The sequence below is a fragment of the Apostichopus japonicus genome, chromosome 16 (genome assembly GCF_037975245.1).
Source record: "Apostichopus japonicus isolate 1M-3 chromosome 16, ASM3797524v1, whole genome shotgun sequence".
NCBI classification, from domain to species: Eukaryota; Metazoa; Echinodermata; class Holothuroidea; order Aspidochirotida; family Stichopodidae; genus Apostichopus; species Apostichopus japonicus.
This window is the reverse complement of record NC_092576.1, coordinates 28,831,174-28,857,784: the sequence shown is the minus strand read 5'-3', so window position 1 is coordinate 28,857,784 and position 26,611 is coordinate 28,831,174. Positions and strand designations below refer to the sequence as shown.

At 34.7% G+C, this 26,611-nt stretch overlaps 2 protein-coding genes across 7 annotated transcripts in view; both read right to left on the bottom strand.

Annotated features, from left to right (window-relative positions):
- LOC139982900 (uncharacterized) overlaps nucleotides 1-26,611 on the bottom strand; it is a 100,483-nt gene that overhangs the window by 51,562 nt on the left and 22,310 nt on the right. Inside the window, exons 1-17 of one of the 6 annotated variants that reach the window (XM_071996062.1) lie at nucleotides 14,958-15,315; nucleotides 12,526-12,642; nucleotides 11,859-11,985; nucleotides 11,289-11,360; nucleotides 10,919-10,990; nucleotides 9,371-9,442; nucleotides 8,893-8,964; nucleotides 8,010-8,081; nucleotides 6,763-6,834; nucleotides 5,769-5,840; nucleotides 5,596-5,667; nucleotides 5,103-5,174; nucleotides 2,764-2,835; nucleotides 2,164-2,235; nucleotides 1,911-1,982; nucleotides 1,099-1,170; nucleotides 255-326 (exon numbers count right to left, since the gene is read on the bottom strand). In XM_071996062.1, the coding sequence (XP_071852163.1) occupies nucleotides 255-326; nucleotides 1,099-1,170; nucleotides 1,911-1,982; nucleotides 2,164-2,235; nucleotides 2,764-2,835; nucleotides 5,103-5,174; nucleotides 5,596-5,667; nucleotides 5,769-5,840; nucleotides 6,763-6,834; nucleotides 8,010-8,081; nucleotides 8,893-8,964; nucleotides 9,371-9,442; nucleotides 10,919-10,990; nucleotides 11,289-11,360; nucleotides 11,859-11,985; nucleotides 12,526-12,631 (1,241 nt within the window). In that variant the 5' untranslated portion in view covers nucleotides 12,632-12,642; nucleotides 14,958-15,315. Of the gene's footprint in view, nucleotides 1-254; nucleotides 327-1,098; nucleotides 1,171-1,910; nucleotides 1,983-2,163; nucleotides 2,236-2,763; nucleotides 2,836-5,102; nucleotides 5,175-5,595; nucleotides 5,668-5,768; nucleotides 5,841-6,762; nucleotides 6,835-8,009; nucleotides 8,082-8,892; nucleotides 8,965-9,370; nucleotides 9,443-10,918; nucleotides 10,991-11,288; nucleotides 11,361-11,858; nucleotides 11,986-12,525; nucleotides 12,643-14,957; nucleotides 15,318-26,611 lie in introns of those variants that run through there. The other 5 variants (XM_071996064.1, XM_071996060.1, XM_071996057.1 and 2 more) reach the window with 5 other exon arrangements.
- Nucleotides 23,444-26,611, bottom strand: part of LOC139982902 (uncharacterized) — a 53,821-nt gene continuing 50,653 nt past the window's right edge. The window contains exon 30 of the mRNA XM_071996067.1: nucleotides 23,444-26,318. Within this exon, the coding sequence (XP_071852168.1) occupies nucleotides 26,242-26,318 (77 nt within the window). The 3' untranslated portion in view covers nucleotides 23,444-26,241. The remainder of the gene's footprint in view (nucleotides 26,319-26,611) is intronic.

The window sequence follows — 26,611 nt, the reverse complement described above, 5'->3', positions numbered from 1 at the left end:
AAGACAACCGCTTTAGATAGTTTCTCGAACTCAATGTAAACCTACTCAAAACAATACTTAAGAACTTACAATTTCCTATTTTACTTTTGGCGCATTTCACTTAAGTCATACCCGGAAGTATAGCAATGATTAATACAATACAGTAAATTCGCCAGGACATTAGGCAGTAGCGGATAGTCTCAACAGTGGCACCTGTTGTGAAATGTAAAGATCGCCTATGCATTAATTTAATTTGATATCACAAATATACTTACATTTTTTGTAACTTTGGTACATTTGCTAGAAATGATTCCGGTAAAACACGAAAACCGTTCCTAGATAGTGTACTGTAAAATGTAATTGCCGGGAAAGAGCTGAAGTTAGCAAAACGTGCAAGTTGGGCAGGGACTCGATTTAAAAGAACTTTTGCTTGTTTATATTTCTAAAGGGGTGAAATCCAGCAACTTTTTACTAATAATATGCTGCAAACAAATATAAGATACTAATATTTTTGGTCGTTCTTATTGAGTTGCATCAATATTGTAAAGCAATATTGAAAATTATGATAACTTATATGTAAATTGGACCACTAAGTTTTCATCGACTTTGTAATGATTCATAAAATCGGAACCAGATGGGACGTAAGAGTAATTCTCATCAAGCTAGGAGATACTACTCGCTTTTGTAGAGCATGGAAGTGTTAAGTCTCCATTGTACAAGCCAATTCTTTGTAAATTAATACATGATATATCCTGGCACAAAAAATCAAACAACTGCATCAACTCTAGAGCCAATTATTGAAACTGTAACCGAGAGATCATGATGCGGATATAAATATATATTTATATACATATGTTATGTATGTATGTTTATATATATATATATATATATATACATATATATATATATACATATCTATGTATATATATATGTGTATATATATACATATAAACATATATTTATACACACATGTATATATGTATATATATATATATATATGACATGCTATATGAGCAATCTACGTTGTACTGTTGTGTTTCATAAAGCTTACAAAGAACGTTTAATACTGTCACGTGATCTAAGCTAAAGGACGAAAACTCTTTTACAGTAGATACTCACAGTATTTCCAATGCTTGTGTTTCCCGCAAGAGGTTCTCTGGTAGAACTGTTATATCGTTTGCATCTAATCGTCTGGACGTGAATCAAAGAACATTGTAAATTAATTTTGAAGGGACACCAATCATTTCATAACATGTTTCTGTACTAAACAGAATTGATTATAAAGGATTTAAGGAAAAGGGAAATAAAAGCAACCCCTGTGTGCTGGAGTTCTCTTCAAAAGATATATCGTTTTTAGCAACTACATCCGCAGGCGGAGGCACTTGTAATATTTTACAAGGTGCTTTACCAGAAGAAACACTATTTATACTTCTTAGGGTAGTATGTGTTTGCTTGTCATGTATCTTTCGAACGTTAAATACGTTTATGTTAGGTCAACATAGATGTAACTATCTGAAGTAAATCATTCCTTGCTCAACTGTTGTCATCGTCATAATGTTAGTCATCTTTAGTGTCATGGTATATAATGTATGGGTTGGTAAAATATACTATCAGAAGAACCACTTGTATTTCGAAAGTTGTTGATATATCAACAGCTAAGCAAGTTATTACTAAAACCAATGTTGCTTCAGAAACAAATGTAAAGTTTAGTATCCTTATTACTTATTCCAGGAACCTTGGCGGAGACCTTAAATTTATGAAATCAATGTTTGATATTTCATTCCACATTATTCTTTGCCTTGACTAAAAGATATATGTATGATTTCGCGGGAATATCTCTGTTCGAGTTTGCTTATGATTTAAACTAAAAAATAATCATTTAAGTAGAAAACATTACAAGTTTGTGAAAATGAAAGGCTGTAGTAACTTACATTTGCTTGACTTTTTTGAAAGATGAAAATATCGTTGGACACAATGTTCTAATCCTGTTCCTAGATAAGTCGCTGTAAAATACAAACATAAGTCTTTGATAACTCTCTGACGCAACACATTATCATGGTTGTGTATAAAACTATAAGCATTTTCGTCATTTAAGAAATGTGTGACAATGAGGCACAAATAAGGCAACCATGTAAGTGAGTACTTTCAGAAAATCAAAAGAAACTGAGGGCTTGAAGTTCTTACACAGTCTCAACATTGCTCAATTCATTGAAGATGCCGCAATGTAGTTCTTTCAGTTCATTGTTGTGTAGATCACTGTTGGTCAAACAGATAATTAATTTATAATCCTTGAACTATTTAAAAAAAATAAGTAATATGTTTAAGGTGGTATTTTATTATTATTACTCGTACATTTCAATGTAGACAAAGGAAAGGATCAGACACAGATATGACACTGAAATTATCATTAATCAGCAAAGTAAAAACCCACAGAAATTCCTGTTGCATTCTTGTTTCTGTTAATGTAAATCGCTTACTTATTGATATCGGTTGAGATGGTTTGATCCATATTTGGTCTTCATTTCGTCTTTTTATGAGTAAGAGAGCTGTTCGGATTTTTGAAACGATCAACTGAAAGTGACGAACGATTGCTGTTTCCTCTTTGCTTTAATCTGTCCTGTTTAATAAACAGGATGATTTATTTCAACATGTGTACTTTAAGAAGCTTCAATTAAGATCTAAACTTTACTGAAATCATTTCGAATCAGCAGTTGTTTCATAGGAAAATGAGAACGTCCCTTCAGTTATACAATCCTTTTTTAATAAAGGTGGTAGGAGACTTACAGCGTTTGCAAGTCTTGTAACCCTTGGAAAAGCCTTTTCGGTAGTTGATGAATTAGGTTTGATGAAAGTATTCTGTGAAAGCAGAAGCAGAAGCAAAATTTAATGAGTATAATTAATGTTTTTTAATTGCTTCGAACTTCAAATCCGCTACTGAACGTAAACGTAAAGAAATCGATTGGATCTTTTGTATTAAGTCTCACACCCACCGGCCTCAGCAAAGACTTGGGGACCCCTTAACAACTATCAGTTCTACAAACATATGTAATCCGTTGTTTGCTCCTTAATCCGATTCCTGTATTGTCATGGTGTATTTATTTGGTTCTATTTCCACCAATGCACCTTACTCTTATCTAGCGTCATACTTTCATTGTGTTACATTTTGTACATTTCATTCGACTGCTAAGTATAACCCTGTAAATGACCGTAATAACTAGGCAACTCCCGCGGAGGAGGCATGAGGCTTTGAAAGTGTTTTGATGGCTTCTGGTGGTTAATTTATTTTATTATGAGCCGTTCTGATCGGATTCATTATTTCAAACAACTGTAACTTACTTTCACAGTGTTTCTGCTAAATATCGCTGAAAATGCTACTCGATGAGTCGTAGAAAGAATGCGCCAACAATGGTTGGTGGGAAGGGGGGGGGGGCGGCGAGTATTGAAGCACATTAGTTTTCTGGTACGATTTATCCTATTTTGCCCCGGTCGCTCTGTTGTGTAATCCTTGTTTTGGGTAAAGCTGATGGTTGATGTGTAGGCGCTACTTTCCAACGCTTTGGGTAAGTGGATGCCGCCTTTCAGACAACTTCTTGGTTTGATGACTCTTTGCTTTGTTTTTTTCTAGCTTGTTCAAACATTTGAGCACAGAAGCAGTGTTGTTCCATTGGTTTACTGCTAACATTGATCTTCTTCTGTTGTTTATATGGCCTAGAATCATTTTGCTCACCTTTCCTATATCGGTTTTGGTATGATTTATGAGTCTGCATTTCAGGTATTTGGGAATATTTTCCCTATGGTCTTTGAAGTTTGGCAGACCTGCCTTTTCTGTCGCTTATATTGAGCATATCTGCTATTTTGTTGTATTCGTTTTTTTTTACCGTCGACGACATTCGTATCTGCAGGATTGATGTCTGGGTTATGGTTTAGGCTGACGTCATTGAAGTTGGCTGATTCCAGACGTGTTTGTACCAAATGTGATCTTGTAGGGCTTTTATCCTAGCTCACCTCGAGACGAAACTTGACTTTGCAGGGGTCGGATTACACAGAGATGACGGACTTCCTGTTATGCCAGGTCACTTAGGAAGCACGAGAAAGAGCTTATCAACATCTTTTAATCTCTTGGCCTCAGCATCACGGTACAAACAAAGTAAACATAAACATATCAACCAGCAAACATCAAGCCTACAGAAACCCAAACGAAGAACCAATGTACATAATTGTACAGTCTAACCACCCACCGAACATAATCAAGCATATCCTTCCTGCAAGAGAATTTCTATGCTGTCAACAAACCAATAAGTTTTCAGCAAGGTGGCACCCGCATACGCAAAGCGTTGGAAAGTACAGCTATAGCCTATATTATAATCTGCATGTCTATATTGCACATACAATAATCCACAGGCACATAATAAAAAAATAACACTGCTTCTTAGCATTCAAAATTCATGATTCGTTTCTAAATACGTGAAGTGTCCTATATACATTACAGTACAAAACACAATGATTACATCCTCTCTTTTCAGGGTCTTGCAGCCGTCGCAAGAAACCTCGAGGACGTATTGTAACAATAAACTGTCTTCCAAATAATTTGTAATTTGTGAATTACTTTTGTCAATTACTTTTTTTCTGGAAATTGGTGATAAATGTTTTTTCTGTTTGTTTGTAAGGTTTTTCAAACATGTTTTGACACGTTTATCTAGATAGGTATAACTTAACTTGTATATTTGAAAGGAATGTGCAGTTTACCATATCATATCCGCTTTGACCTCTAAGAGAATCGATAGCTGCATTTTGAGTGTTAGTTAACGCCAAATGTTAGTTAATTCAACGCACTATGCACTCAGATCACTGCATGAATCATTAAAGTAGTCGAAGACATTAATTTATGCATATGAAAGGAGAAAATTTACAGTGAGTATGTGAGCAAACTTCCTAATTCTGTATTATGTGGGGTAAATAACTTGATGGTCAGTAAAAAAAAATCAGCAAAATCGAACGGCTGTATACATTTATATATGTAAAGAATTGATATGTTGTTTAATATCACATGACACAACGCTACAGTCTATAAAACAGTCAGTATTGGAAGTAATTATAACAATAAAGCCATTGAGCTATGTTACATATGTTGCAATCCAGGGGTGTTGCGGAAGAGACCGTCTTGTACTTCTGACAACTTGTTACGGTCAAATTCTCTGTGAAAGAGAAACAAATTATAAAATCTTATTGAACTTCTGTGTCGAAGAAGAATATGTCGAGGTAAAGGAAGCATTATAAACATGCAACTATTGCAAATCACAGTTATCTATTAATAAATGAATAGATTAGCAGTACTACAGTAGTTTTTCAACTTTATCAACAAAACGACGATATTTTTGGCAGTGGTGTCGTTTTAAAAGAACTGTGAAGAACTGTGAAGAACACCAAACTTTCTTACCTGACTTTAAAATGTAGTATTATGTGGGCATATGTTGTAATGACTCTCTAAAGTTGTCATAAAAATGTTATATCGTCAATTAAAATAACATGTGAATATCGAGACTAATTGATACTACGTTGCCAAATAATAACTTTTTTAACTTTTCGAAAAAATGAAAGAGTGAAGGTTAAGCTTACACATGTTTAAGATGTGATGTATTTGCAAAGAAATCCTTTGGTATTTCTGTGATAAAATTTTGGGATAGAACTCTGACAGAAGAAAAGGCAACAGTAACAAATTTAAGTTCCAGCATAACTGATTATCAACATGTTTAAATGAAACTATTTAGTAGATAAAGGCGTTTACTTACACACTTTCAATGTTCGTTGTACTTGACAACAGTCCTTTTGGTATCTCTTTGAGACGATTTTTTCTTAAACGTCTGTCGAGAGAGAATATTTTGCATGGAATATATTAATAAACCCATCTTTGGAATCTCGATGATGTTAACTTTGAAATATAATCCCCGGCAATATACAATGTAAACAACAATCAATTCCTGTGTTAAGAGAATGTCTTTGACGTACAGTCTCCATCAGAATTATTTTCAAGATACGAGGATATATTCATCGTTCATATATTCTGATATCCTCACCATTTCGATCAGACTAGTTACTAACATAAAGTGCAACTCGTCATTGTCATCGCCATCATTTGCTTTCCTTTCGTTTATTGTAAAAATAGGTAGGTTAAAGCCGATGCATTCATTCAAACCGAATCAACAATTTACAATGATGAAGTAACTGGATTTGTAACTGAGACGAGTCCCGTCAACAATTTTTATTGTATACTTATTATAAACCAGAAATTATACAAAGGTATTGGGAATTCTAAAACCGTCTTTATTTGCAACAACTTTTGACAAGGAGCGTTTTCCCAAATGAATGAACGTTCATATCAAAAACAGATTACCATAGACCTTGAGGGTACCCGCAATAGCGACGTGCCCATGTGAATTTCCAAAATTGGTAACAATTATTGTAAATATACTATTATTGAGCTCCCTGTTCAAATAAAATCAAAGATAATACCATAGCTTCGTTCAATGATTTGGAGCTATCAGAAACAGCTGGGTAGCACAACTGATATAACACAAAAGTTGTCACAATGATATTGCTGATAGTGTGAATTAAATTCTTAACAGACCACATGTGAAGTCGTGACAGATTAAGTACCGGAAATCGGAAAAGTCACTATAGCCATTACGCATTAAAAACATACTTCATAAACAAATTCATCATATACTTTCATTAAATTATTGAATTATAAAATCATAGTAAATCACAAAAGGTTCAAATGCTTACAACTTGATTAGATTTGGATTTCCGTCAAATATTCCGCTGTCCAGGATTGTAATGTAATTATCATCAAGGAACCTGAAAAGATTGAAATCTTTTTTTACATCAACCAGTGGTCTGTACCATAATATACTATCTGGTCAAATTGAAGGCTGTTCCTACTGTTCATATTATTATTTACAACCAAAGAAAAAGAGAATTGCACCTGAAAGACTACGTTATGTTTTACGTGGTTCATGGTAAATCAGATACTGCCATAAAAAAAATATATATATATATTTGGATAGCTGTGCCTGAAAAATTGAAATATTCTATACCTTAACTTTAAGTTCATACAATTTATGGAGGTTTATTGCAGACAGGCGGTGTGCTATGTTATTCAAAACGGTCGGCAATGCTAACTGAATATCTTCAACTATACATAATGTGCCGTGTGTTATACATGTAAGTTTTATTCTTAGTACATTCCAAAGGGACATAATCTTTATTTGCAGTCTGATGTTTAAAGGGTGTGAAGACTCGAGCAAAAAGAAACGTCTAATGCCGGTAAATGCACCTAGTTTCGATTGAGGTTTAACAAAAGTGTTAAACACCACCATCGATCCCAGAAAATACACACACAGCTTGCTACCGTCGGTAATTAGACACTAGTGTACAGTCAGAACATACATCTGCGGTCAATACCCACAGCACAATATTCAAGCGATACAGCGATGGACATCTCAGTTCCAGCTAAAGATAACAATTAAGGTCTCTAGTTTCATTACTGTCTGCATAAATGTCCAAGTCTAGCGAACCTAAGCCTTGGAAACTCAGATGAAATAGAACCCGAAATGGTTTATATTCATTTAAGGGTATTTCCAGCGTAAGGATATCAAGCTGTTATTTTAAACGGTACATTGTTTCTCAATATGAAACCAAATCAAAAGGTTTACTGTGATTTGTTACAAACGGTCACTTCAATTTCATTGAACCGTGGATGCCGCATATCAAAACCGTTTTGCCAAATGTAGTTTGACTCAGATGGAACCATATCTGCCAACAAGCATACGTCATCTAAGAAATAATTTGCCAGCAAAATAATTTATCTTGGCTTTCATTTACTATTTAACAATATAATTGGTAGCTTACACTGTGTTAATTTGAAATTATAATATGGGACAAGTACACCCCTACGCAACTGTCCTACCTAATTGTATTAAAATGTCAATTCATAGTTATTAATATTATTAACCATCATCAATGATACTTACAAAGTCTGAAGATTAGTCTTATTTTCAGTCAGATCAGAGGGAATGTGAGATATTTTGTTGCTTGAAAAATCTCTGTAGAGAAGAGCATATGACCCGTAAAATATGAAGTCGACCGTATCTTTTGTGACTTAGGTTCAAACTATCTTTAGACTTAAATTTATTCCAAAAGCTGATTTTCTTTGATAGTTTCATGTATAAAACAAATACTTTAACGAAAACATTCATTAGTCAATACTTTTATAAATACAATGAGTCAACAATTAAGAAGTCTTTATTTCCCACTCGGAAAACATTTCAGTCTCACAAAAAAAGTGATAAGCATAATATTGAATGAAATATATGCAATGATGATATCTGATAAATCTTCTTACAGTTTTCTACTTTCATTTTTCATTAGTTGATACTGAAATAGTATTAACTATTAAACCCGTTAGCGCATATGTACGTTACTCATGTTACTATATTAATTAAAATTTAGAAATAACAAAGAAAAAAGCAATTCGAAAGTATATATACGTTTGCAACTTGTAATGTATAGATATGAAGTCAACGTTGAAAGGCATTAGTGAATAATAAAATACTTGCAAACCCCTGAAAACAACGTGAACATGTATACATATCAACGTATTACATTAATGAACGCATAATTACATTTATTGTAAAGATATCAAAATAATAATATGCTTTTAAGGAACAATGTTTGAGATACTTGCAAGATGTTAAGCCGATATTTGATGGCATCCAAAATGCTTCTCATTAAATATAAAGAATATGTAAATTAATGTGTAATTTATTTGGACTAGTAACAAAATTATAATGTTTTGAAACTGAATCCCTATTGAAATGACAGACAAATGAAATGAATTCGTTACGTGGTACTTGCATGGCATTTATATTTAATGCAGACATCAGAAACCCTGGTGGAATTTCTTTGATGAAGTTTCTTGAAAAGTCTCTGTAAATTAACCAACATGAAAATGGCGTCTAACACGTTTCGTTGTTGGGATTTTCGTTAATGTCACTTGAAAGTCAATTGAAGTGAAGACATTTAAGTATTCTATGAACTGATAACGAGAGATTCATAAGGCCATAACTCACAATTCCAAATCACACCTCACAATTCCAAACCACACATTAACTGGTATGACTTAAAAATGCATTAATATCTTAGTTTTAGCTTTGAAACAGTTCGCCTGAGCAGGAGATAATTACCAATAGTTCATCTGTAAGCTAATCTACGAAAGGAAACTTCAAAGAAAACACATTTTCAAAATAATAAGTAACGATTCTGATCCAAATTTGTAAATTACGACTGGGAACTTGTCATTTATAGAAGCGTTATGGATTAATAATAAACATACACTTTCCGCAGGTTCACTTTAGATTCTAGTAACTCAACCGGAATGCTAACAATCATATTGGTAGAAAATGCTCTGTAAAGAGAAAATTGAATAAGGAATGTTTGAATCAAATGAGTAATTAGAAAGAAACAATGATATTGGATTGCGGCTTGTGATATTGTACTTAATAAAACTGGGACCGAGGTAGAGTTAACATGCATGTTCGTGTTATTTTCGATTTTTGAAGGGGTGTTAGTTCTGTAGAGTGTCGGTATATGTTTTAACTCTTTCAGTAATGCTTTACCTAGATTAAACATTCATGTTTCTGTGTATGTTGCATTGGGCCTCTTGAACAAATGATTCAGTTTTGCTGGAGTGTACAAAATGTAACTAAAAAGACTAACATCGCATTGTCAGTAAAGATGTGCTGCTAGAATTATAACAGGTTCATATCATTGGCTATGCAGACGATCACTCATTTCACACGGATTTTAGATCTGGCAACACTTCAAAAGAGCAACATGCTGTCTCTGTATTACAAGACACATCATCCAGTAAATCTGTGGTCTTGGGTCTCGTAATATATCATTTTGACTATTGTAATGCCTTACTGGTTGGTTAACCTGCCGCTACCCTGCTTCCCTTACAATCCCTTACAGTCAAAATTGATTCTGTGCAGAAGAAAACATAACAGTGCCAGTGTCTTTTCACTTCACATTGGCTCCCCATTGAGCAACGCATTACATTCAAGGTTCTTTGTTTGATTTATAAATGTATTAATAAACAGCCCCCCGATTATTTGTGTAAAATCTTTAGTAAGCGTGTTTCGTGAAACCGTAAAAGAAGTATATCTGCTACTACTTTCAACGTTCCTACCACCCGCACCAAACAGTTTGGCAACCGTGTTATCTGTAACTGGGGACAGGTTATGGAACGACTTGCCGTCTTCGGTTGGTGATCAATCCACATTTCTCTATTACAAAAAGCTCTGAAGACAGTTCTTTTTAATGAGGCTTTTAAGTAATCCTATCTTTCTCTTTTCTGTCTTGTTGCTGTTTTGGTTTATTTGTATGTTTTATTTTTTTCCCTTTTAAAGCGCCATAGAATGTCGTTTTAGTTATGGCGCTATATCAATGCTTTATTAATATTTATCCCCGTACGTAATCTTTGCATGTATTATGGCACAGTACAGTACTGGGAACCCCAATGGACTAACGTGACACCGCGAGGTCATATCTTAGGGTTAATACACGGTGCAGATTGACCTCGGCCAAATCGAACGTGATGTCATGAAGATAAAGGGCGGAGAAAATTAGTTAGGCCAGAGAGGAGAATACATTTTCAGACGGTGTATCTAATATGTTTCGACACCTTATTACTTAAATATAGTATTGTTAACATTTAAAAAGGAACAATAGATAAACAGATAAGTTACAACAGAGTGTTGATAGAAACAGAAACTTGATTCCAGGAGCAGCCAAAGCTCTTCTTTTATCGAGAATGTTTCCCCAGACCTGTTTGATCGTTTCTTAAACTTTTATTTTGACTTTTAAAAGCTGAAAAACTTACACGTTTTCAATATTCTTCAGACTTGAGAATAATCCACTTGGAATCGTTTCTATATGGTTCTTTATGAAACTTCTGAAAGGTTTACAGGAAACATATCCATGGGTTATATTTTGAGTCAATGTTTCATGTCCCTACCATACTTCGTCATCCCCAACACGCAAATATTTTGTAACATAGGCAGACCAACATTGAACTCATGTACTGCAAGGGATATTGCTTCGGGATAAGGGAAAACGTATCATATTTCGAATTTGTATTCTTACACCTTTCAAGCATATTTTATCTCCCCCATATTTAATATGATTGTATTGGTAAAAATGTAAAATAATATTAAGAAATGTAATACGTGGTTCACTTTGTGATTGCGTACATAGATGTCAGGTTGACTGTCCATTGGAACGTTCCAGGTGGTACGCCAGTGAGTTTGTTACGCGATATATTTCTGTCAGTAATGAAAAATATTACAAAACCAATTGTTAATTCCCAACGAATTCCCATTCTCCCACCCTACACTGTAGTCGGCGGTATTGCTTCACTACCGTACATATTCCTCGATTTGCCTCTGTTCCTCTCATGAAGGTTCAGACACTTACATAATTCAGTAATGGATTTATTTTATGATAGTATTTACTACCACAATCTGACGTTAAACGCATTACAACAAAGTTAAAAGCTTTACAGACGTTACGCAGTCTAAATATGCCTCAGAATTTACCATCTGATGTCTACATTTGTATTGCTTTGGCCCTTTGAATACCTACGCAAGTGGCTGACCGACACGTCTCTTTATAAATATAACCAAGACTAAAGCAGATGAGTTAAACTTCATGTAGATTGTCGGAAAATAGACTTTGTAATATTTGTTACAAAATATTACTCTAGATGTGTATGTAATTCATAGTAAAAATTAGGGCCCGTGCATAATCGTTTGTAATCTTACATTTCCGTGGCATTGTGAGGTAACGTTGGTATTACACTCAAATGTCTCAACGAACAATCAACGAGGTAAAATGTCTTCTTCGTTTGATGACAGTCACACGTATGATTAGTACCGCAAGCGGTTAGTCCTGTAGAACAAAAAAACATTAAAACAAACAGGAAATGTTTCCCTGCAAAGTATGTAAGTTGTGCAGGAAAGTTCGAAAACTACTGTGAATCTGGCTTTCTGGAACAAGATAACTGTTACCATTTTCATGAATAGTTAGCTCAGTTAATAAAGAAGATAAAAGTACATTCATTTCAGAGTAGACACTGGTTGGGGAATTTTCATGTAAAGATGATAATCATTGGACCACGATGTATCAGTATTATACGATGAGCTTATATAATGAGCTGTCCTATCAACATATCTACAACATTATGTCTTGTTCGATAGTGTCATGAAGCGTGCAAAATAAAGAACAAAATAACTGAATTAGTTCTCTCAAGTTTATACTTTTTAAACTTTTTTTCTTAGTTTTTATTCGTACGCTTACGCCATTTTCTGGTGTAGACACTAATGTATATAATCAAATGTATTTTTTGAAACATAACAAACCAAAACTGGCGTTTCAAAAATATCTGTACTAACCTATTTATGATTATAGAGTGGACATTGAATAACTTACTCCTTTCTTTTCTTACATCTAGTTGATTATACTGCAGGGCGTCATCAATTGTCGTTGTCGTTCCATGAACATAGCAAAATGACATTACCAGGAGCCAGAACCACATTTTGCCACGTGCTATCACATACAACCAGGAAACAATATCACTTGCAACTGAACCATGTACAACAAATAACACGTTGTTCTGTATATAAATGTCATTTAATATGAAACTGACTTATTGAAAGAGTTAGCTAGTTGTGCTTTTACTTTCAGTTGGTTCACTCAGATGTTCGTTATCACGAAATAAAAGGCTCAAACGTAGGTGGCACTGTCAATAATCATTACGTGTGAAGAAGTTCATAGAAGCAAGCTAGATTGTTGTGTAGTTCTTAGCTGAAAATCACCATGTTATGAATATTATAAACTAAGGTAGTTCACTTCCAGACTTTCCATTTAGTGTTAATGAGGTTTGAATGAGGCTGAATACTACTTATTTTATTTGGTTCACTAAGATGGTCGTTATCACGAAATAAAAGGCTCAGATGTAGGGGGCACTGTTAATAAACATACGCGTGAATAAGTTCATAGAAACAAGTAAGACTGTTTGTAGTTCTTTGCTAAAAATCACCATGTTGTGAATATTGTAAGCTAAAGTATTTCACCTCCCGACGTTTCCTTTAGTTTTAATGTGGTTCAATACTATACAAAGTGGCTATTCTTACGACTAGTCGTAACACTATTTCCCCATTGCGCATGCGCAGTTGCTATAACGTGGCTATATTTACGACTAGGAGTACTATTTTTACGACCAGGAGAAACAATAATTTCCGGTTAGGGCTATGATTAGGGTTAGGGTTTGATTGAGGGTTAGAGTTAGGGTTAGGGTTACCACTACTACATACGCAGTTGCTTCATTTACTTTGAATTCGCATGAATTCGCCGATGTCGTAAGAATAGTTTATAAATAATTTTTACAACTAGTTGTAAGAATAGCCACGGCCAATACTATAATGTTGGGTGTATCAACCTTTTGGTGAGTTCAAATAATGACATTGTTTTGTAGCACAATTGTGATAATCTTTAAAGTAGGTACGACATTTGGATTCAGTTTAATCTCTTCGATGATATATTCACTGTGCAGATAAGTCTACCTTTAACCGCTAGTGGATACTAGTATAAAGAATCAATACTTCATTGAATCAGTTTCTTTTACAATATATAGCCAGAAAATATAACACGACGTAACTTGTCAATGTGGATAGAACGGAAGATATGGTACAGTCATTCCCTTAAGATGTTTAAACTATGTATTAGATCGATTTGTATCCACAGCGTTCTTTGCTGAGGCAACTGTTTTAGGGGGAGGGGGTCTGGCGGTTATCTAGAAGTGCAATGCATTGAAGGATCGTATCCAATGTAATGTTGTTCGGAAGGGAAAATAATTTGCAAACAGTTTTTGCTCTATCAATAACGTGTTGTGTTAGTCAAATTTCAACAAATACAGCTAAGTAACGGTAGATTCGTATGAACGTATGTGGATTTTTTTTTTCACTTTTGATAACCTACTAGACAATAACTTGGAATAGTTGCTCCATCTTTCGATGGCTGTACAATTCATCACTAGAAATATGTCTTTCAAATCAAGATACACTAATCATATAATAATCGTACTCCTACCCTTAAAGCAGCATTTTGCGTTCGGCCGCCGTTTTCTAATTTTGACATGTCCATGGAGTTTTTTAAATATATCAATCACAAAAGAGCAAGCTAAGATAATGAGAAAAGTGTCCACGGCAAAGTCCACACTTAAAATTACCCGCATACAGTTCCCCTTAACCCACTAGTTTGAATTCAACCAATCAGAGATGCAGGTTTAGTTATAAGCCGTCGCTAAAACTAGATTCAAAACTTTGCGTTGGTACAGCCAGAGAGTTATTATGGAACTCCCTGGTACAACTACCATATAGACTGTACACAAATCAAGCATGGTGTTATATTACGTATTGGTCAATGACGTGTGTAGTGTTTAAATATTCATATCATGGGCGAGGTTTATTTATATCCCAACGGAACATATCTTGGAGAAAAACAAAGTTGAAAGTTGTAAAATTTTTCGACTTTTATGCCACCATTTGAAGTAAGATTTAATAAGATAAGCTAGTTATGTGTGTCGTTATGGCATAGTGGAGTCAGTGGAGTTGGGAAAAATCATAGAAAAGGACGCAAAATGCTGCTTTAAGAACTATTACATTTTTTTCATATTTACTTCCCGTTCCACTATTCAATCTTTCGTTAGCACTATCTACAAACGACCTATGATAACAATAACAAGGTGAGGAATCACTATCGGATCCAACTATCTGTTGACATTTTCATACCAGCACGAAGACGATTGATAAATGATAATTGACTTTTTAAATTTAATTGAATTTTGTAACATTTTAACTCACCTAACGACCAGTAACAAAAAGTTGAATCTTCATCAATATTAATCAGTATTTTTAAAGACAAAACCGTTAATCAGTGAGTATTAGCGTCATCCACATCAACGAACGAAAAGGCACACTTCTGGTACGAAGCCAACAAAATTAAACTGACTGCATGTAAGTACATCTTTATCGACAACGTTCGGAAAGGGAGGAATACAACAGTTAGGTTGTCGTTACATATAACGGTTAATTAACTTTAATGATGAAGGCAAGACCGAGAGTTTCGCTTTCTTTTGAATTTGCTTGTGAATTTCGCTTCCTCAAATATTGAAACCAGATAGTTGCTTATGTAAATTAAAACGATCAAAACTTAAATGTTAGAGCAAACCATGACATTTGCGTTGAAAGTAATATAGATAGACGGAGAGACGGATAGACAGATATATGGATAGACAGATATATGGATAGACAGATATATGGATAGACGGATTTATATGTAGATAGATAGAAAATGAGATCGAGAGATAGATAGAACATGAAGAATTCGTGTCAGATTTTATAAATTCACTGTGCATGAGAAACAACTGTCAGGCTGTTTTTACCAATTTGTACGATATTTCTCAATCTCTTTAATCCAGTATTTTTTTGTTTCATGTGCAAAGATGCAATAATTTGTGTAAATTGAGATAACCCAGAATTTGCGTGCTTAAGCATATCACCATTTCACTCGACTGTGATCAACAGAGCAATAGACCACTATTAACTTAATTTATTTATTGCCATTTCATGAAATCTGTTAAAATTGGCGATTCAGGTTTGTAGGCAAACAAAAGTATTATGGAGTATGCTTGGAAGGCAAACTTTTGGCTATATTTCAATTGATTCCTTTATTTTCTTTAACATAAGTTTCCAGTCCAGTTCAGCCAGACCACACAACATATGATGAATCGAATATTGAATTGAAAAGGAACAGTGTGTTGCTTGATACTCTAAAAGTTGTTTCTCTGTCTATTTATTTTAATTTTGCTCCTATCCATTTTTGCCACGTACTGTTGTGTCGTCTTTATATCCGTGTATGGTAAGCGTATTTGAAAATATGATTAATATTGTAATATGTTTAATTGGTATGTTAATGTTTCCTTGCCGATAAAATGATCACATTAATATTGTAACGTCACTTCCTGTCGAGGAGGTGGGGTAGGGGTGGGTTGAATCTATAAATCTGGGGTTGCGAAACGAGTCTCAACAAAAATATGGCAATGGAGATATTGCACTTGACCGTGGCACAGTGGTACCCTTTATGCAAACCTTCTTAACATACAAAGTTCATAAGGTACAAGGTGCAAGGTACAACGCAAAGCGCAACGTACAACGCGACGCCCAATGCAGCGTACAAATATGATATCAGATTTAAGTAAACAGAGTTAACTGAACGGTGTCGGCAACGCCGTGAATCGATGTAGATACACTAAGAAACAATTGATGGAATAAACGACTGTACTCTCTTAAAATGAGAGACTGAAATTTCAGTCTAATCGACTGAAATTTCAGTCTAATGATGGATGGGATAAGGGATCAGACTACTTAGACTGAATTCCAGTCTGAAATGTAAAGACTGAAGGTCAGTCTTAATTAGACTAAATACTCTTCAGTCTAATAGACTGAAAATCAAACCACTTTAGACTGAACAGTCAGCAGTTTAGACTGATTTATTGCAGCACCAGTCTTAATAAGATTGAATACTTTCAGTCTATAAGACTGATATCAGACTGAACAGTCGGTCCTTTAGACTGAATTATTACACATCACAGCTATACTGTCAATTTTATAAATTGCAAATTCTGGATTGAACAAGCTTTTCTATAGATCCTCCGTGTTGGCTAAGTGCTGGAATTCTTCAATAAAGATGCAGTTAAGGTCATCAAGACAACATTCAATGATCTGTTAATGCAGGGGAATTTACTGAAAGGTGCTACTTCATGGAGTGACTTCACCTTCACATCCAATCATGTTAGGCTATAAAGACCAGAAAATCATTGTGACAGTCACACACAAAGTACATTAAAAATGGTATTCCATCAAGAAATATAATTGTCAATATCCACCGAACAGTAATTTTATTCCCACTAACCCACTTATATATTCTTATATAATTTTTAATATATTAAAAAAAAACAGAAATCAAAACTACAATATTCTGAGGGATGTTCAACAATACATGTTATCTTTGCAACAAACGTTCAAATTATAAAGATACTTTACATAACAGTGACATATTTACAGTTCAATATTAATCTGTCAAATTTCTGCTTGAATTGGGCCTGGATCTAAAATGTTCTTTAATTTTTTTGGAAAGGATTAGGTGAGCTGAGAACAGATCAGTGGTGTCGCCAATGGGTGGCCTGGGGAACCCCTCCCCCGAGAAGGAATTCACAAATAGACATATCACCAACCAAGATTCAAATGTCTGGCAACACCACTGTAACAGAAAGCACTTTAAATTCTTTGTATGTCACCACCAGGTGGTAATACCCTGGAATTCATTGACAACACAGCTGTAAATTGAGTGGTTATATACCCAGCTGATCCCATCTCCCGATCTCACTGAACTTTAAATTTTCCACTGTAAAGGATATACTATATGATCCTGCCTTTACAAAAGGGATATGATGGAAACACGACGATAGTACAATGGATCTGGTACATTGCCTTTTTTCCAGTTGTGAATCATTAATGTATAGTAGCAACAATTTTCTTAGAATGATTTCAAAATGGGGAAAACATATGACAAATTTTCAGCAGGTTATTTATAAAATATTAGGAATGGTCAAACTATATATCAGTGCGGTGAACATTTAATACTTTGTGTTTCAATGATATAGATTGGCGATTGCTGAAAGTCATTATCCAGCACACACAAAACAAAATGTTACAAGCAAGCAGTTGACAGAATGGCACAAACTTCATAATGGCTATTAGATAAACATGAACTATTATATACTGCATTCACGATTTCATGATATGGCATTCATATAAAGCAAATTTGTATGCAAAAACAGTACATGTGACTATTATACAACCCTCAATTATTTCTTAACTTTCTGATAGAAATCATATATAGTGATTTTGATTGGGATTTCAATCAAATTTTAAAGTTTTATAAATTATCTCACGTGAATCCTTTAATGTCGGCCTCTACCTGTAGCTGAAAAAGAAATTTCACTCGAGAGTCGACTAAAAAATTGAAAACAGTTTTGACTCATTACATCACTAAAATTTTAAAAAAATGGGGGGGGGGGGAATAATGAGGAAAGGATATTCTCAAATGGAATTTTCTACAGTTACTGACTTTATAATAATCAGGTTACTTGCTTTTCATGGAACAAATTATGGAATATTGTGCACAATAAATAATATTAGCTTAATTAATTGCTTAATTAAATAAACCTTCAACATAGTGAGTGCAGTGAAATGTAGGAACATTAAAGTAAACATTAAAATAACATGCTCGAAAAATCATACAACAAAGTTTTTTTGGCAACTAGGTGTTTGTTTAATTACATTCATAATTAGATCAGTATCATTAAGAAACATTTTTAAAAACCAAAAATCAATTAAATATTTATTTCTGGAGCCCTCCCTACTCATATAAAACTGTTTGTAAACTCCGGGTAATCAATTTAACGTTTTAGGGTATGTGTTAGTTACTCCTTAAAGGCATTGAAGATTTGTCCCAAACAGCATGCAGCCATCTGAAAAAGTTAACTTTCTGTTGCTTGCAAGTGATGTTTGTTCGTGTCGCTAAAAAAGACAGACAGTAATGAAACGTGATACCTTGATATCTTTAGCTGGACCTGAGATGTTCATCGCTGTATCGTTTATACACTGTAATGTGGGTATTGACCGTAGCTGTATGTACTGACTGTACACTGGTGTCTAATTACCGACGGTAGCAAGCTGTGTTTGTATTTTCTGGGATCGATGGCAGTGTCTAACACTTCTGTTACACCTCATTCGAAACTAGGTCAGATTACCGGCATTAGACGTTCTTTTTGCGCGAGTCTTCACACCCTTTTAAAGCTACTCCATGCTGACACACGTGGTTCCGGACTACAGAGCAATAAAAAAGTAACATTCACTCCTTGAAGTAACTCCATGCTGGCTGCCCTTATAGATGTGGCATGGATACGGACGAGAGACTTCACTTCTGTTGGTTGCAAAATTCCATACACCATGGAAGCATGGAACTCACAAAACTAGTGTTGTAGAGGGGGAGCATAGTCTATGTTAAATGTATGTTCTACGCCTCTGTCCCAGCTGGAATGGCCAGTTTATCTGCCACAATGAAGAATTGTTTGGGGTTCAATTCTGGTCCGAGAGATAGGATGAAAGGCTGTCAATATTGTCCTTGTCTGCCCTGTGCTGCACTCTCAATATCTGTGCCCTCCTGTTTGGTGAAGATAAAAATAAATGTGATAAAGGACAAGCAATATGGTATAAATCAAAACATTCTTAAAAAAAGATATGTTGAGAGGTAGAGAGACTAGACTAGAATAATATTTAGGAGAGAATGGAGAAACAAGAACATGACTGGCATTGTACAAAGGAGATATATCAATTCACGATAGGCAGCAATATGTCATTCATGGCGGGTGAGATGTGTTATGTGAAGGTGGATTCAAATTCAACCTAACATTTATGGGTTATCATGTTGATTTTGGCAGGTACATGGTTACCAAGCAAGGTTTGTTGTTAGTTGTTTTCAGAAATTTCTCTTTTTAAGGATAAATTGTTCATGACATCTCCTGATTCCATTACATCAGCATAGAAAACCAGTGAACAAGGAATATGATACTGATTTCATAACATTAGTGAATGGTAATATTACTGTAAAATCTTATAATAAAGACTGATGGCCCACTATATGTTTAATAAAATAACAAAAGCATACCAATTCTTTTCCAGTTTCCACATGATTTAAATACAATGGTAATGGTTTAACAGAATCGTGTTAGCTTCATGCTGTAATGGCTGTAGAAGTCACTACATTTTTTCAAAAAATTAAGGGTGCTTACAATCTAGGCTATGCATAATAGTACTGTGTTTTGCAATTTCTTGAGCATTATTATGTTCAAGTATTTGTTATGAGGTTAACCTAGCCTAGATTCATTTGGGACGATCGAGTACATATTGTAGTCCTGACAAGCGTGCTTATTCGCCCGACGATTGGGTTCATATGCAGGACAGGCGGGCTAATTTGCCCAACGATCTGGTACCGTGATAGCTTCATGCTGTAACGGCTGTAGCAGTCACTACACTTTTCAAATAATTAAGGGTGCTTACAATCTATGCATAATAGTACTGTGTTTTGCAATTTCTTGAGCATTATTATGTCCAAGTATTTGTTATGAGGTTAACCTAGGCTAGCCTAGATTCATTTTGGGACGATCGAGTACATACTGCAGGACAAGCGTGCTTATTCGCCCGACGATCGGGATGTATATGCAGGACAGGCGGGCTGATTTGCCCGACGATCGGGTACATACGCAGGACAGGCGGGCTGATTTGCCCGACGATCGGGTACATATGCAGGACCGGCGTGCTTATTCGCCCGACGATCGTGTTAATAGGCCCCACCAATTATAACAACAGCCTAGGCCCTATTTGCTATAGTACAGCCTAGCTAGGCCTACCTCGCGCACAAGCCTAGAATAACTAACGTTACGAACTGCCAAGCTTTTATTCTGTATTAATTGGAAAACAACAAAAAACATACATACATACCCTCGGACACTGTTATCACTTCTTCGTGGAAACCTTTATTTGTAAGAAAAGTTCTTAAAGACTCAGCCATTGCTAATTTATAACCTTTACTCTAGCTTAGACATACGGTCGTCTGTCTCGTTCATGCCTAGCTGTGTGTACGGCGTGCGTACGTACAGTACAGCGAGTACCTGGCTAAGCGAAGAATATAGTAGTATATATGTACACAAGTTGTAGCGCTCGTTGTCACACTTATTTTTGTGCGGCGTATTTGCAAGTTTTCGGATGACGTAGGCGCATTTCTGTTCTCTGATTGGATACATTTTTCAGTGGAATACAGAGACTGAAAATGGTTAGATGACATGCCACATGTGATTAGCTGATTGGTTAATAAAGTCAGTCCAAAACAGCGACTGAACGGTGTAACTGATAATACAGTCTAAGTAGAGTGTTTCTCAGTCTAAACTCAGTGTATAACACTGAAAAAAATTTTAGTCTCAAAGAAGACTGAATTCTTCAGTCTAACATTTTAAGAGAGTAATGTATCTTTCTGAGAGCTGACTTAAGACTAATTCACTCATTCACAGCAGAACACCGATCCTTTACGAACGTACCTACAGTTTGACGTAGTTTATAGCGCTACTAAATAATGTAAACAATAACAATCGGTCATTAACGTTACCTCCTGAGTAACTAGGCGTAATCTCCCTCCGTGCAATAGCGCAGTTTGTTAACAATTCATACGACTCACAAATGTATTAAACAAAATCTGAGCACTTAACAATAGATACGAACAGTTAGACACGATGACGTGGTATTAGAAACATACCAACTTGGTTGAGAGAAAATGATACAACATACCGTACGTCAACTTATATATCGTCTTGTATGCTATTTTGTCAAAGAGCGCCAAGCTGCGCGTTACCCTCAGCTCCTTTTATACTAGCCTGAACATTGCCTTAAGTTTAGGCGCACGAGAATGTACTACTTCAAAGAACACCGCCTCTGAGTTGCGTTCACCAGTCTTCCGGAGACCGGAAAGCTTAACTCTTTGCACTAGGGCCATGTGTACGATGGCTAACGTCATAGTAAACAACTTAGGAGGATGACAGGGAATTCCCGGCATAGAATTACAACATTACTTTTAGCTTGAAACAGTTAATACGGAGCAACAAATAAATTTGAAAAGTTAAAATACTACGCAAGTTCGATTACAATATCTTTCTACCTTTCAAACAAAGTTACACCGAACATTGCTTACATATCGATCTTTACCATTTACATTCCATGTCATTGACAGTATCACTGATATCCATTTAAAAACATAGTATGTTAAATAGTGCACATTGTTCTGCCTCTTTTTTTGTCAATCGCGATCTAAGAGGAATCCTTCTGTTTGATTGCTGGTCCGATGAACTTTGAAAGCGATCTTTCCACCAAAGAACCAGTAGAAATGTTTTAAGAGGTTCAAGTAAGACATATTTTTGGCCCAACTTGTGTGCGTATTAAAATCATTGTAATTTTATATAGTTTGATTCCTAAATATATCCTGAATGTTGAGTTAGCAATACTTCCAAGAACCTTTAATCTATTCTTTTTTTCGTTTTAAACAACGATGAAAAATGGCATTCTGTTGTTTCTTAGAAAATCACATGCATACAATACTTTTTGTTCATTTGAGATTCTTTTATCTAACGAGTCATCTTCTCCTCGGTGATATTACTTAAACAGAGAGCGTGGTGGACAATTGGTTAAGTCATCGGACTCGCGATCCAAGGGTTGCTGGTTCGATACCAGCCTAGCTCATTACGTTGTGTCCTTGGCCAAGATGCCATATCTCAATTGCCTCTCTCCACCCGCATAGTTAAAATTATTTCCTCATTTATACACCTCCTCTATTGCAGGTACGAATCAGCATCTAAACAAAACCATGGTATACCATTGATGACAAGAGCAACGTAGGTTCTGCTGATACCTACATTACTATAACCAGTTCATGAACAAAACAAGAAATGCTGTTCTTAAGTTGAAAAACTTAATGGTAAAGTAGCTAAGTAATTTATTTGCGATATAACAGTGCCTTTTAACGTAATCCGCCACGATCTATCAAAGGTCCAATTCTACAGAAAGTGACAATTTGGAGATCTATGTGTTGCAGGTTCGAGTCATAGCAAACCATTAACTTGTAACTTTGAGCAAGACACTTCATGTCAAGTTTCTTATCTGTGAAGTTATTGTACATATGATTAGGTTCAGTGGGTTATTTCGTTGTGGCAAAATGCCACTGATTACATTTTTTACACTTTCTGGATGTGACATGTTAGCAGTAATAATATGTTACCGATACAAAGTCGTGTCAGACCTTGCATTGATATATTAATGTAGCTCAAAACAACTATAAATTCAAAATACGTTGAAAGTTGTCAGATGTGACTAGTCATTTTGAAGAATGTGCTTGATGAATCAGATGACGAGGAACTCATTGAAAGCCATGTACTTGAGAGTAGTCCTTTCATTTGCATGCATTTAGTTCATCCACTTTGCAGATCACATAGTACAATTATTTTTGCACTGCTGTTTCATCAACATGTTGAACATGGTAATATCTTTTTAAAATACGATAGTCAAGGATTTAGGTTCGGAACTGTGTTGTCATTGGTGTCAATGATCCTTCCGTGAGTGATTGCGTTTAAGGTCAGATATGTTCATTCGAAATACCAATTGAAGGAAACTTCAAAACACTGTCATGTTCTCTTGTATTTATTAAATACATTACTTAACTGCATAATTATAAATCTACTATTAAGGTGACAAACTCTTGAATTATTCTTTTCCTGTACTATCATTGACGGAAAAAAAGGAAAGATACCCACACTTTTAGTCAATAAACTAAAGTTGCATATCAAAAATCAAGTTTATCACTTGCGTATACTCAGCTGTAGTACTGACTTATTTTGGTCGAATCGAAACAGAAACTACTTTAAACTAATGTGTAAGCAAGTAGGTGTGTAGGGTGAAACGTTCTCCTCAAACAAGCATCACGATTTGGTTAGTAAACGACCGTATCAATAATTGTATGGAGTGTACTGAAATTTCATTCCACGTAAGTATGTTATTTATAAATCATTGCAATGGATACTTAGTGTCGTTAAATTGGTGAATGAATGCATATCTCAGAATTTAATAACAATTATAATACATTTATTTTTAACTGCTTAATATATTGTTGTAATTTAGTCATCTAAAAATACTTATATATTATTCTTCAATATGGTTCTCATCAAATAAGATAAGATAAGTTAACGTATGTGCTACATATCTATTATTCCTGTAATATCATGGATCTCCACTTTTGCAAAACCCTTCTTTCATTAACTGTTTTAAATATTTCATTTTTTATTGTTAAGTTTATGATAGGTAACGAAGGCAATTAAGATCGGTTTTGTTAATTCATTGTTTGTGTATAAGCAGCCGTTAAGGTTAAACTGTGTATTGAATTACATACAGTAATAACAGTTTATCGCAATTATAAGCCGACTCGATTTTAGGCTGATATTTTCTTAAAAGCTAGTCGTTTTGCGTCATTACTGAATTGCAACCCCCTCATTATTTATTAATTATATGAAGGCAATCCACCACGATGTCACCAAACAACCGCAACATAGAATTTTACTACAAGAAGAAAATTTGCATAAGTCTGAATTAGAGTTAAGGATGTTGGAAATTGACCGAATAGTAAGTTCAGTTTAAAAAAGGACGGTCACCATAAGTCTGTTCAGTGAAATTGTGTGTATGTACGATAAACAAAAATGAATTACAGAAAACTGGGTATAGTGGTGATTAATTCAATAGTTGATCATAACACAGGATAATTAAAAAACACTTAATTAAATATCTACTATACTATTCTTTAAAACGAGGAAAACTAACTTTAACTGTTTTTTATCATATACATAAGCTAAAAATACAAACACTATATGGTATTACATGTTAAACATGAAGACACTGTCATGTGGTTAATGGATGTTATACTCTACTGCAAGTCAGAGCAAGCTTGTATTTCTTTCTAGTTTTTCAATCTTCTGGATAATCCTTCAGCTTAGTACAGTATATAATCACACAATATAATGTTACATATTTAAGCTTCAAAGAATTGAACTGTTTGTTTGTATTTCTGTTTGCTATATGATACAGCGGGTTGCAAAAAATATGTAATTACAAGGAAAACGATACAAACTAATAATAACTAGGTCTATCATCATTAGGATAAGAAGTGATTTTGAAGCGAAGCGTATAATTTATTGCGTCATACTTAATTTTTACAATACAATGGCTGACCACGAAAAACATGCAAATGTAAATACCGTGATGTAGCGATCGCAGTTCATTAACGATTCTTAACAAAGACACTCATACATTGGTTGTTCATTAAACATCCTTCACAGCCGAGCTATTCAGATGATGAACCAACAGCATGTAATATTCCAGAACACATAATTCTGAGACCAGTTTGCTTCATATTCGTAATGTAATTTATCGAGATGAGCAATTAAATATATATATACAGTGAACAGCTATTCATGTACAGCATTCTTCGTTTTCACTTTTGTAGAAAAATGAGTTCAATAAGTTTCAAAACCAGAAAAAAAAGTGACAACAATGGAACCCCAGTGTCACCATAAACAAGTAGTAACTACTGTCAAAATATTAACTGATTAATGTAAATGAGTTCAACAACAAGAAACAAGACAAGTTGATCAGCACTGTTCACTATTTTATGTTTCATATTTGCTGCCGTGGGGTTTATCCATGTAATAGTGAAATGTGTGGTTCATTAGGTTGCGTGTTAATTCAGCGCAATAATTGCCGACTTATGGGCGCTAAGAAGTTAACTCGAGTGACGCAAGTAGTTGATTTCAGTTTCAATTTATATATGACCTCGTCATCTAACTCACGTCTCTCTGATTCAGTGACTTCATTGACTTATGCCTTCGTTATTGTTAAACTGATAAGATGTGTATTTATAATATGCGTGTGACTGATGGTCAAGTAAAGCAAAGGGCGTAAATTCTTTACTCGTGACAATGAAGTGTTTTTAGAAAAAATAGTGCTCTCATAATGTCCCTTATTATTCTATAAAATAATCTAGGTTTAGGAGGAGAATTAAAAATATACACAGATAACTGTTAAAAATAGCTCATAGGGTTCAGATTCTGTAAGATATGTTTACTTACAATCAAAATCACAAACTCCTTAATCAAGTCAATATTCCAAATGAAGTGTTAAAAGAAAATATTTAAAGTACTAATATCATATAATATCCTTTATTACTCTATTACTGGTTAAAAAGAGTCTTAAAAATATACACGGTTATCTATTTAAAAATAGCTCATACACTTCCGATCCTGTTAAATATTTTGACTCGCAGTAAAAATCACAAACTCTTTCGGCAGGTCAATATTCCGAGACTTTAAATGAAGAAAAAATTATATCGCATACAGGGCCGACACTTAAGATGTATAGATGTGACACCAATTCATAATTACATGGAAAGGTAATCGATGTAGTTTCTTTGACACCGTCTTTTGATGTAACGGTACGCGGGAAGTATTGCCCCACCTGTAATTCAAATGAGAGAAATAACGGAACAGTCCTCTTTCTAGAGAATATACAAATAAACTTGAAAAGTCATCAATTTTAAGCAACTTGCAGAGCTGTCAAAATTGACAGGAAACAAAGTTAACATCTTTACCATCTCTGGGAAATTTTCATCAAAGACGATAATACAACGTTCGCCCGTGTGATAAATTTTCGATTCCAAACATGATGAAACTGCGATCAGTATTTTATGATCAATAATTTCAGTGAGGGCTGTTTGAGTACCCAAGATAACACTCTTTTTTCACTAGTCT